The 12,950-nt window shown below is 43.6% G+C and overlaps 1 protein-coding gene across 4 annotated transcripts in view; it reads right to left on the bottom strand.

Annotated features, from left to right (window-relative positions):
• The window catches only part of SPTBN1 (spectrin beta, non-erythrocytic 1), a 214,669-nt gene that overhangs the window by 148,843 nt on the left and 52,876 nt on the right, over window positions 1-12,950 (bottom strand). For all 4 annotated transcript variants that reach the window (XM_073339156.2, XM_073339157.2, XM_073339158.2 and 1 more), the window contains exon 2: window positions 2,003-2,199. In XM_073339156.2, coding sequence (XP_073195257.1) covers window positions 2,003-2,150 — 148 coding nt within the window. In that variant the 5' untranslated portion in view covers window positions 2,151-2,199. The remainder of the gene's footprint in view (window positions 1-2,002; window positions 2,200-12,950) is intronic.

The following is a 12,950-nucleotide window of genomic DNA, read 5'->3' on the forward strand; positions in this document are numbered from 1 at the left end:
AAAGGGCAATTTAGGCAAATTGGAGGATTGGCCAAAAGAAATCTGATGAGGCTCAACAAGAACAAGTGCAAGTCCTGCACTTAGGACCATAGGCACCGACTTCTAATGGTGTCAGTGGGTGACCCACCCCAACTCCACCCCCTCATTCTAACCCCTTCCCCAAAGTCCCCGCCCCAACTCCGCCCCCCCGCCCCATTTGACTCTTTCCCTAAATCCCCGCCCTGACCCCGCGTCCTCCCCTGAGCGTGCCACGTTCCCACTCTTCCCCCCTCCCTCCTGGAGCTTGCTACAGCTGTTTGGCAGTGGCAAGCGCTTGGAGGTAGGCGGAGGAGCTGGGATGCATCGTGCTCAAGGGAGGAGGTGGAGGCAGAGAAGGAAGTGAGGTGGGGCGGGGAGCATGGCTGCCGGTGGGTGCAGAGCACGCACTAATTTTTCCCCGTGGGCGCTCCAGCCCCAGAGCACCCACAGAGTCAGCACCTATGCTTAGGACAGAAGAATCCTATGCACTGCTACAGGCTGGGGACCGACTGGCTAAGCGGCAGTTCTGCAGAAAAGATCTTGGGATTACAGTGAACGAGAAACTGGATATGAGTAAACAGTGTGCCCTTGTTGCCAAGAAGGCTAACGACATATTGGGCTGCATTAGTAGGAGCATTGCCAGCAGATCGAGGGAAGTGATTATTCCCCTCTATTCGGCCACATGATGAGGTGGTGAGGCCACATCTGGAGTATTGTGTCCAGTTTTGGGCCCCCCACTACAGAAAGGATGTGGAAAAATTGGAGAGAGTCCAGCGGAGGGCAACAAAAATGATTAGGGGGCTGGGGCACATGATTTACGAGGTAAGGTTGAGGGAACTGGGCTTATTTAGCCTGCAGAAGAGAAGAATGAGGGGGAATTTGATAGCAGCCTTCAATTACCTGAAGGGGGGTTCCAAACAGGATGGAGCTAGGCTGTTCTCAATGGTGGCAGATGATAAAACAAGGAGCAATGGTCTCAAGTTGCAGTGTGGGAGGTCTAGGCTGGATATTAGGAATAACTATTTCACTAGGAGGGTGGTGAAGCACTGGAATGGGTTACCTAGGAAGGTGGTGGAATCTCCATCCTTAGAGGTTTTTAAGGCCCGGGGTGATAACGCCCTGGCTGGGATGATTTAGTTGAGGTTGGTCCTGCTTTGAGCAGGGGGTTGGACTAGATGACCTCCTGAGGTCTCTTCCAATCCTAATCTTCTATGATTCTATCATCTACCACTTTGAAGTCTAAGCTGGTAAATAAAGGGCCAAAACCTGTCTACAACTACTTCCATGCAACACCACTGAAATCAAGCAGCTTAAATGGGTGTAAAATGAGCAGAGAATTTGGCCCTCAGTATGTCAGTTATTCAGTCTGAATCTCAATCTCCTACTTCTCAGGCTAGCAGGAGGCTGGAGAGGGGTATTGCTTCCATGGCAACCTTTATGGGCTGATTTGGAGAGGAAACTGTTCTGAAATGGGCCTGGTCAGTGCTTAATTTGTCCCAGGGCTGAGCCCCAGCACCTCCAAGCTTGGCAGTTCATAGAACCGCCACATCCGGGTTTGCTGCATCAGTTATGAATGTAAAAAAATTGCTTGAGCCCCGGCACCTCTTTCATTACAAAATTAAGCACTGAACCTGGTTCATACATGGTAAGGAAGGACTGTAGTCCAAGTGGGAGCCACTGCTAAGGGCACGTCACAAAGGCCCTACACTGGTAGTAGTCTCCTCCCAAGACACTACATATGAAATAAATAAGGTCTTCTACTCAGTTATATTAGTGCTTTGAGTCTTGGGCACCGGTACTTTCAGGCAGACAATGTAATGTTTTTAACAGGGGCAAATACATGCAAAACTCAAGGAGGAATATTTTAAACACATTGGAGTGTCACATCAAGCAATAATTCACTTGTATCACATCAGATTTCTACTGAATGGAAATCTTTTTTTGTTACCTACTTGCACTGAGTTCTCATCACTTGAATGCTTACCAGCTAGAGCCTTAATACGGGATCGCTCAAACAGTCGTGCAGAACTATTTTCATTGTCCCAGTCATCAACATCCCAGCGGTTATTCACATCACTGTATTGCTGTTGGATTTCAATATTGTCATAGTCTGTCGCTACTGTTGTTGTCATCTTGAACCTTCTTAACCTATCCTTGGCATCAGCTTCTCCTTAAACAGCTCTGTAGAAAGGAAAAAATAATGTGATCGCTTAAAACTATACACATACATTAAAAAGTCGCAATAAGATTCAAACTCAGGACTTTCAGCTTCAAACTCTTTGGGTTCCACTTGGTAAACTGAAGAAACAGCTCCAATATAATTCAGAAGTCTTAACAGCCTACCATCCTTACTGAAATCCACTGAATAATATTTACTCCCAGTAAAAAATAAATAAGGTCATCATGACTCTCAACCAAGGGAATGGAACATGCTAAATGGCACAATAAGACATTTTCATAGTTTTTATTTTCAAAGGGAATTTGTTTGCATTTTACACCTGTGAAACATGACTGTAAAACATGAACTCCAGATGTGTTAGGTACAAAAAACCTAATGTGCAAAAAAAGACCTAGACACATTTCCAAAAAGGTGCAGACTACATGTCAAAAATTAAAAACCAAACTCATGTAAACTCATTAGATGAGTGTTTTGACAAGCAGGAACATTTAATATGAAGATGAAGAAACGTTTCTTTCTGCATATGTAAAGTCTGATCAAATAACTATCACAGAGAATTTACCTGGAATCTTGTCCAGTGACATACAATACTAACCACCATTTCCTTGTACTTATTTCAGCAACAAAATGGTAGCATACCAGCATTAGGTACTATAAATAATACAGTAGGCTGTTTTCCTGCAATCAGCAGGATGGTATCTAGCACATCTATGCTGTCTTCCATCCACGGATCTTAAAGCATTTTACAAGCACGACTAAGGATTGCAGTATACTTTTAACACAAAAGCTCACTGATGCCATCACAGGAACAGTGTAAGGAAGGAATCAGCCCTCCAGAGGCACAAGGGTGGGGGGATCCCCATTTTCTACTGGTCCTATACCAACAGCATATTTATTACCCACCTTTTGCCAGTGGCCAGAGTGTTGGGTGGATCGAGCCCAGGCTCTATTCGCTCCCCTGCCCACCTGCATGGGCTAGAGTCCTGAGCGTGCAAGAATGGTTTACCCCTGCACACCCAAACCTAAGGCCCAGGGAGACTCTGCAGGGATATAAACAGGTTCTTACTTCTCATTTATGCCCCTCTGTGGATGTGCTGCCTTGCACCTCCGCAGAGATGCGGGTGTAACATCTGCTTTTGATCAGAAAAGTACTGTACTTTGCTAGAGAAAAGTATATCAATTACAAACAAACTGTGCATATGTGGACTGAATATTTCTAAGGAACTGGGCCCAAAAAAATATTTGCTGTAAATCTTTAAATAACTATGTAAAAGATGAAAAGTAAATATAAAATCCAGTGCACCATTTCCTTTCATAAAGGAACGACACTGATAGAAATTATACTCCTAAAAATATGAAAAAGAGGGTCAGGGCATGGGGAAATCCAATATGTACTACACAGGAATAGAAAATGTCAACACATTTTTAAAAAATCAAATTTAATTGATATATATGATTCCCCTCCCCTCCACAAATTCTATAATACAAGACAGGTCATTACAACAATACAGAATTACATAGCAAACTGATTTTGGACTGAGGCCTGCAGTCCTTTCTCAGGCATTGCATATTAACTTCAGTAGGCTTTAGTAAGGACAGCAGGATCAGGCCCAATATTTTAACACCCAAGACCTGACTATGACATACAGTAGTTACATATCTTACATTTTTTAAAGCTTATCATGCCATAACAAAAGCAACATTAGGCATCTGGATGTTTATATGATGATTTAGCTCTACAGAGAAATATGACAAAGTAGAGTTTGACTGTCATTATTGCTAAATCATTATCACACAATAAAGGGTCCCAAACAGCATAGTGGTCATTAATGAAGTACTTAACACCTACAGCCAATGGCCAGTACAGCAAACAAAAACTCCTTGAGCAATCTAATAGGGAATCAGAAGCAACTCCAGACAGGGTCTCTGGATTTGGCCTAGCTATCTGGTGCCACCTACTGACAAATGAAAATGGAATACAATGGCACAGCAACCACAGCAAAGCACTCTTATTACCCTGCCTTGAGTTCATGTTACAAAACCTATTGCTATATATATTTTAAAGGATATATGAATGGTTTTACTGAGTCCAGGTTCATTCCATCAGCATTTTACACGTTGCAGCTGACAAAAAAAATCCATCTCATAGAAACACAAATTGAACTTTACTGTTCTCTGAATGAGATGTGCTTGCTTTCCAGCCAAATATCCTAGAATAAAAAGTGTGGTTAATTTCCCCACACCAACCCCTGGAGATTTCCACCAAAGGGGATTGCAACAATCCCCTTATTTTACACAGAGATAGCTAGTGGTTATATAAGATACCGTTACTGGAACTTTTGTGAGCTATGGGACCTTTACAAAAGGTGGGAAGGAATCAGTTCTGTTATTTTAAGATGCCAACAGATGAAAGAATATGAAACAAGCTGTTCTGGGAAGGCCTTTAAAAAAATTATGCTCCCTCATTTATGGCATTTTACCTTTTGCGGATGACAGTTTTCTAGTAGAAAACTCTGAAAATAGATCGTTTTCAGCCTGAGAAACTTAAAGCTGTTTCTGCCCACGTCAATAAACAGACGCAGAAAAAGAGTGAAAAAAGCCTGATTAGGCCTCACACTACATGGTAGGAACATTTCTGCAGTAGCATTAGGGGACGGATTCTGATCTCACTTAGGTAGGCTCTGGATCAGGCTTTAAGTTTACAGAAAGACTCCCACTGACTTCCACATGCTTTTGATCAGGCCTGTACACTGGCATAAATCAGGAATAACTCCACTGAAGTCAATGGAATTACACGTGTGTAAAACAAGCATAACTGTGACCAGAATCAGGCTCCATATCTTTTACACAGCATCAAATTAGACCAGTCTTAACTGCAAAATCACAGATGTCTGATATGAAATGTGTAGGGCAACTTACAGCATTCCATCTGATCCACTAAAATGACTCTTTCCACAAGTACTCCTTTTCTTTCCCCTGAAGTTTCAAATGTACTTTTTGAAAGGAAGCAATTCAGAATGGAAAAATAAAATTAGTGAACCTTAAGGACAAAACCCGGTTACGGAATAATTTCCCATAGGTTCCATAGGCCACTGAATTCATCTATTTCTATATCATCTATATCTACAGATGTGTTTTCCAAACAGCTGTGACTCTCCTATTCCCTTATTCTCCTTTCTAATTCTGTGGGCCCAATCCATCCCTGGTAAAGATGCACTTGGTCCATTAGTTCAAACCTGATTAACTGGACAATCTGCATTTTCCTGCTGCTCCAAGAAGATTGTTATAGAAAATAGGCATTTCTAAAAGAAGTGCTTATGTCTGGAATGTAGACTGAGTACCTGCTTGAATACCTAGGAAAGGCAGACCAGCTGGTAGAGGAGAGAGACTGCAGAGAAAAGAAGAACTGCTTGCAGGAGAGCACTCTGGTACTATGGTGAAGACAATTTTAAAGGAAAATTTCAGTGCAATATGAAATCATTTCCCTCATTTGCTCTGACATAAGCCATGAATAAATTGTAATTATTTCTTTTAAATGCCTTGCACTGAAGTTTTAAAATATGAAATAATGAAGCAGAAGGCGGCCATATTGTCAGCCTAATCATATGTATCAAGACAGGAAGGTCAGAGGTGCAGCCAGACACCCAGGGAAACAGACATTGTAGAGATCAAAGCCGCAGCTAGAAGTTTCCACAGTTCTTTCTGGAGAATTTCTGTATATTTTTCAGGATATCCACTCTAAACAAATCCACAAAAATCCTTCAGAAAAAAATACAGAACCTACCTAAACAGTATTGCCAACTTCAAGAGATCAAAAATTATGAGTCAGACTCCAAAAAATCATGAAATTGGCCCCAAAATGATGACCTTTTTTAAAAAAAGAGTACATTATGTTTTTTTGATCAGTTTCTTGATTTTTTAACTCCCCCGTCCATCCCCAGGGTGTGTGCATGAGACAATTAGTATTGCCCACTCTCACACAACTACTGGATATAGATTTGCCAACTTTCTGATTGCCAAAAACCAAACACCCTTGCCTTGCCCCTTCCCCAAGGCCCACCCTACCCCGCCCCTTCTTTGAGGCCCCGCCACCACTCATTCCATCGCCCTCCTTTCATCGCTCACTCACTCGCTCATTTTCATCAGGCTGGGGCAGGAGGTTGGGGTGCGGGAGAGGTGAGGGCTCTGGCTGGGGGTGCGGGCTCTGGGGTGGGGCCAGGGATGAGGAGTTTGGGATGTGGGGGGGCTCCGAGCTGGGGCAGGGGGTTGGAGTGGAGGGGGGTGAGGGCTGCAGCTGGGGGTGCAGGCTCCAGGGTGGGGCCAGAAATGAGGAGTTCAGGGTTCGGGAGGGGGCTCCAGGCTGGGCCAGGGTGTTGGGATGCGCGGGGTGTGAGGGCTCTGGCTCGGGGCGAGGGCTCTGAGTGGGGCCGGGGATGAGGGTTTGGGGTGAAAGAGGTTGCTCAGGGTGCTCAGGGTTCGGGCAGGGGGTTGGAGTGCGGGATGGGGCAAGGGGTGCAGGCTCCAGGCAGTGCTTACCTCAGGTGGCTCCCAGCATAGGCACCGACTCTGTGGGTGCTCCGGGGCTGAGGCCCCTAGGAGCAGGGGCAGCCAGGCGGCTCCACGCGACACTCCCACCCATAGGTGCTGCCCCTGCAGCTCCCACTGGCAGCATTCCTGGCCAATGGGAGCTGCGGAAGCGGAGCCCGTGGGTGGGGGCAGCACGCGGAGCCACCTGGCCACCCTTGTGCCTAGGGGCCTCAGGGACATGCCGGCCGCTTCCGGGAGCCATAGGCGCCGACTTCCCCTTTTTCCCGTGGGTGCTCGACCCCCCTCTGACCCCAGGCCCACTCCCACTCCACTCCTTCCATGAGGCCCCACCCCCTGCCGCACCTCTTTCCACCCCTTCCCCACCCCCATTCCCATTCCAACCCCTTCCGCAAAGTCCCCACCCCAACTCTGTCCCCTCCCTGCCAATATTTCAACTCCTTCCCCGGGTCCCTTTTCAAGTGGGCATTCTGGTCGAAAACCAAACACCTGGCAACCTAACTGGATAAGGTGATTTTGGCCCCTGCTGTAGGAGCTCTCACCCCCTCCTGTGCCCATTTCTGGCCCAGCAATTAATCCTGTCTCCCAGTCCCCTGCATCAGTTCTGTCCCCACCCAACCCCCCCTTAGTTCAGTCCCCATCATCACCACCCCATCAGTTCAGCCCCCCTACCCCATCAACCCCCACTGTCATCAGTTGACCCTCCCAGCACTCACCCCGTTTGCTCAGAACCCACCATCAATACAGCCCCGCCCCCCACCAGGTCTCATCCTTCTCACTTCTGCCTCCCTGCAGCCCCCAGCCTCACCTCTGCTCCTAAGGATTCTTCAGCCCCCCCAGGACTGGTGGGGGTGCTCCTAAATCCCAGGCTGGCAGGGGAGTCGCCGCCTGGAGCTGAGAGTTGGAGCCTCGGCCACAACCGGGGTGGTTGACAGGATTTCTTAGTAAAATTAAGCCTCACTTTTAGAACTCTCATATTTTTTTCCCAGTTGATTCAATTGCTTATTTGAGATTTGGCCCTTCCCTAGAGCCAAGAAAATCCGTGGCTATCTGCAGACCATTCTTGCGGATAGCAGATTGGCTGCAGATACAACCGCGCAAGGCTCTACTGACCAGCGGTGCCTGCCCCACGGCATCCAGCTCAGGTATCTGTCTCTACGCGACTCTCGCCTGAGGCACTGCCCCCCCCCCCGCAGTTCCCATTGGAGCCAGTGCTCGGGGCAGCGCGCGGAGCCACGTGGCCCCCCTGCCTAGAAGCTAGACCCACTGCTGGCCACTTCCAGGGCACAGCGCGGTTTCCGAACAGGTAGGCACTAGCCTACCTTAGCTGGGCAGCACCACTGAGAGGACTTTTAACGTCCCAGTCGGCAGTGCTGACCAGAGCAAGGCGACCCAGTGCCTTACAAGCCGTGACCCAGTAGTGGGTCGTGACCCACAGTTTGAAAAACACTGCACTAGGGGCTTTGGGGGAGCAAAAGGAAGGTCAATATGAGAGTCAGGTGAAGTTTTCAGGTTTCCTATTCTAGAAAAGGAATCCCTGTAGCTCTCCTGAGCTAAAATCTTAAGTCGTGTTCCTAAATTATGCGTGTCCCTATTCAAAAACTGGACACAAAGTATCTGTAAGCCAAATAAATATAACATGGGGAAAAAAAGTTTGATAATACTTTTACAGTTGCAAAAGTATCTGTTATGGATCAGAGGGGTAACCATGTTAGCTGTATCCACAAAAACAACGAGAAGTCTGGTGGCACCTTAAAGACTAACAGATTTATTGGGCATAAGCTTTCGTGGGTAAAAAACCCACTTCTTCAGATGCACGGAGAAGTGCTTTTTTTTTTACCCACGAAAGCTTATACCCAAATAAAAGTATCTGTGATCACCATTAATTACTTAAAGCATGATCTATTGTCAATAATATTCTCCAAACACATCACAGATGCATGTTGAAAAGACTTAAATATGTCTTTCAGTGACAGCATGTTACTTTCACTGAAGTTCTGCTCAATAATTGTATTTGCTCAGTTATCCGCTGCTTGATGATTTCAGCAAGATCTTTGTGAGTGCAGAGTTGCTCTACTGAACTATATAGTCAGCACAAAGCAGGAGACACTCGTTTTGTTTATCATTAGCTTACTGTTGCATTTTCCAGTCATGTGTAAAGTGCCTGGTAAAACACTTGCAAGAAATACACTATGTAATATATGGCACATACTAAAAAGTATTTTTGACAGAGGGAAGATTTAGCTCAAAAATGCAACTTACTTGACTTAAAATATCCTGTCTTTAAGCTGAAATACCAATTTAACAATGCAACAGACTTTATGTATTGAATAGAAAATCAAGTTTAGCTGTCATACACTGTGAGTAGCCAAATACACAGAATTCTAAGGTATAGTGCTTCCACACTAACAAAACATGATAGAAGTACGTACTTTGAAAACAAGACTTAAAGATCCTAGATCTATGTTTCTTTGCTATGGAATTTCAGAATTTCTTTTCACACTTATGCTATTTGCCGTGTGTACATTGGAAAGTAAATAACTTAGAGGCAGACTGTACCTGGCCCACACAAAGGTTTAGGAAATGGAAGGCTTTTTTACCCCTCCTTGTGCGTTCCATATTCCCATGTCGAGGCCTTGCACACAAAAGCTTTAGAGACAAAGTAGGAGAACCAAGGATGAAATCCTAGCCCCACTAAAACCAGTGGAGTACAGTAACTCCCCACTTACCGTCCTCTCGCTTAACGTTGTTTCGATGTTACGTCCCTGCTCCATTACAGAACATGCTCGTTTAAAGCTGTGCAATGCCCTGCTATAATGCCATTTGGCAGCCTGCTTTGTCCATGGCTGGCATCCCCCCTACGCGCCCCCCACCAGTGCCTCCTACTCGCTGGCATACCCTGTGGATCAGCGCCTTCCCCCTGCTCCCCCCCACCTCCTTTCCACGCAATCAGCAGTCTTGTGGTGGTCAGGAGGCAGGGGAGGGAGTAGGGAGACTGCGCGCCACATCCTTGCTCCTCCCCCCAGCCGCCTGAATGCTGCAAACCAGCTGATTGCTGCAGGCAATTTCCCTGGAACCTAATCCCCCCACCCCCATTTACATTAATTCTTATGGGGAAATTGGATTCACTTCACATCGTTTCGCTTAAAGTCGTGTTTTTCAGGAACATCACTACAACGTTAAGTGAGGAGTTACTGTATTGTCATTTCCTTCAGTGGGGTAAGGATTTCACCGCAAGTATTCAATCTCATGCCTTTTAGCTGTTACCATTAGCAACTTATTGATCCACAATGGCCAAACTGGAATCGTAACTGTATGTGCAGTATACATAAAGGATTTTCAGTTCAGCCTTCTGCAGGAATTTTGGGGACACGTTTTAAACGAGAAGTCCTTCCCAGTCTTCAGTAATGAAAACTAATGGTGCATGTATTCGCTAGTATCTTAGCTGATGATGAAATGTATCAATTAAGAAGAATTAACAAAACCAGACATTTTCATTTGCCCCATATTAAAATTACAAGAAAAAACATTTACACATGAGAGTTGGAGAATGAAATCAAGTTTTATTTAAATGATAAACTAATTTCATTTATAAAATGTATACTCTACTGTGCATTTAAACATTCACACACATGTATACTGTATTTCTTACACCAAAGCAAGACCCGACTGCACCACAGATACAAAGGAAAATGGTGTCTCTACAAATGTCTGACTCCATAACTAAAATCAACATGATGGTTAATAAGTAAATGTCACAGACCTGGTAACAGTACCCAGAATACACAGTGGAGGCCTTAAATATGGAGTCCTGCTCGTGATTTGCAACCAATAGTTTTGTATATTCATCAGCTAAAGCCTTAGTTGATGATCCAATGTAACACTGTGGTGTCTAGTCCAGCATTCACATAATTACCAGATTAAGCCCTTTAATTTCAAAGCATTCTTTAAAAGACGTTGTATAAAAAGAGTTTGTCTTTTCTTGACATTATCTGCAAAAAGATTAAGTGGTTTATAAAAGAGAATCAACTACCAGACAGCATTTCTCTCACACAGCTTTCAAAGGCAAATTGCAAGGGGCAGAACCTTTGTATTTACTCCCATAAATATACTGGATTCTGATGCATTTATTTATCAGATAACAAAAAATAAACAATTTTATTCAGATCATTTGAAGAAAGAATTAATTTTAAAAGAAACTCATTGATTACTCACTGTGAATTACACTATTGTGTTTAATAGGATAAGATTACAGTTATAATAATTCTGTCATAACCACATCCGGATTTACTTCCTAATACTTGAATTTATTATGACTAAATAAATTTTACTTTATTTTAACTTTACTTTGAAGAGTTATTATTCCTATGTAAAATGTCATAAACTATATAGTCAGTTTCAACTTACTCTTATTCCCCAAGGATTATCAATAGATTTGGATTTAACTAGTTATCTTTTGAAGAACCATCTCAAATGATTTCATTACTTATGTAAATTATCTATTCTCTGATTAACACACTGCTCACCCTATTTTATTTGCCTGACATTCTTACACTAAACTATGTAGGATTGGATGGCTCAGAGGGCTGGAAATGAGATACAAAAACTTCCACCTCTAGGTTACTAGAATAAATCTGGCCAAAGTTGACCGTGACCAAAAATTTATTATACATCTGGTGGTCTCCATCCATTTCCTAAATGTCAGATGTATATGTCACAGCAACCAATATCACAAATGGTATTCTTACTGGCAGCCTCCCCAGACAGGCCAAGGCTGAATATGCGTAGAGACTGAACTATCCTCTCATCCTTATGGGATGTCCATCTAGGATGGCAGGAAGAAGCTTGCACTTATCTTGCCCATGCTGTTCCTCTTGTGTTGATAAACACAGGAAGTCAGCCTCGGTGATTGTCAGTCTGGTTCTTAACAATAAATTCACTTTACCATTTTTAATTTTTTTTAAAGAATAGCTGAATAGCAATTAGACTTTATATTTATACTGAGTAATATTCAGCTCCCTTCATCCAAGAACAACAAAACATATGTTGGATTTGTTTCTACAACTTGGCACTCTCACAGACTGGCCTCTACTTCTGCAAGATACATATAAGCTGACTGATCCCAAATGATTTAGAAACACCTTAGGAGAAAGTTGAGGCTGTAAAAGATCTACATTAATTTTAAAAAATTATTATTAAAATTGCTACAGTTAATTTAAAAAAAATGAACATGTAGGGCCACAACCTGGCAGTAAGATAACTACACGCTAACATATGCGCCTGAAAAACTGGAGACCTTAAAAACCAAGCCTAAAAAATCTGAAAAGATTCAGTTACATTTCCAACATCATCTTTAACTTGATTTCCTTACTCTGACAAATGCAACATTTAATTTTGAACGGACCAGTAACAGTCCTGTCCACTTATCCCGTCCAGAAAAAAAATTAATAGTGACCTGTAAACTGTGAATGCATTCTTAACTGGAGATAAGAATCCTTACTGCCCGATGGTGCAGTCTGGATACCACCACATCTCAAATACCTACCTCCACTTATGGTCCACATTATATCCTTCATATACAAGACCCCGTCTTTATTCACTACCCTCCATGAGATGGATACTCCACTCTACTCCATTTACCTTTCTAGCATTATCAGAAACCACATGATTTAGGTACAGACCAGATATCAAACTATGCACCACAAACACTTAACTAATGTACACGTTTGCAAAATAGGACTGAAATCCCTTTCTTCCCGTTACATGCAGGAAGGGTGTGTATGGGCCATAAAATTACAAACATATGTTCCCATATAAGTAATCTGCATTCCAGGGCTCAAAACACAAACATCTGAAAGCCAGGTAATTCGAGTCACGGCTCATCAGAAAATCTTCACTTTGTTCTGTATCCGCAGGAAATGATCATAGTACATTAGGTACTTTAGCCCATCAGTTTCAGGTTTTTTTAGCACTGAGACATCTATAGTCAATTTGTGCTGCGCATGAGGCAAAGGTTCCAAGTTTCATAGCAAATACTTAAAACTAATCATACAACCTTCCAAACTTAGAGCACAGAGGCTCTAGTCGTCATTGAGGACAACGTCATAAAACAAATCTGGAGACTACTCAGTTTTTCACAGATTCATGGATTTTAAGGCCAGAAGGGACCATTAGATCATCTAGTTTGACCTCCTGTATAACACAGGCT

Source organism: Lepidochelys kempii, chromosome 3, assembly GCF_965140285.1.
Source record: "Lepidochelys kempii isolate rLepKem1 chromosome 3, rLepKem1.hap1, whole genome shotgun sequence".
NCBI lineage: Eukaryota > Metazoa > Chordata > Testudines > Cheloniidae > Lepidochelys > Lepidochelys kempii.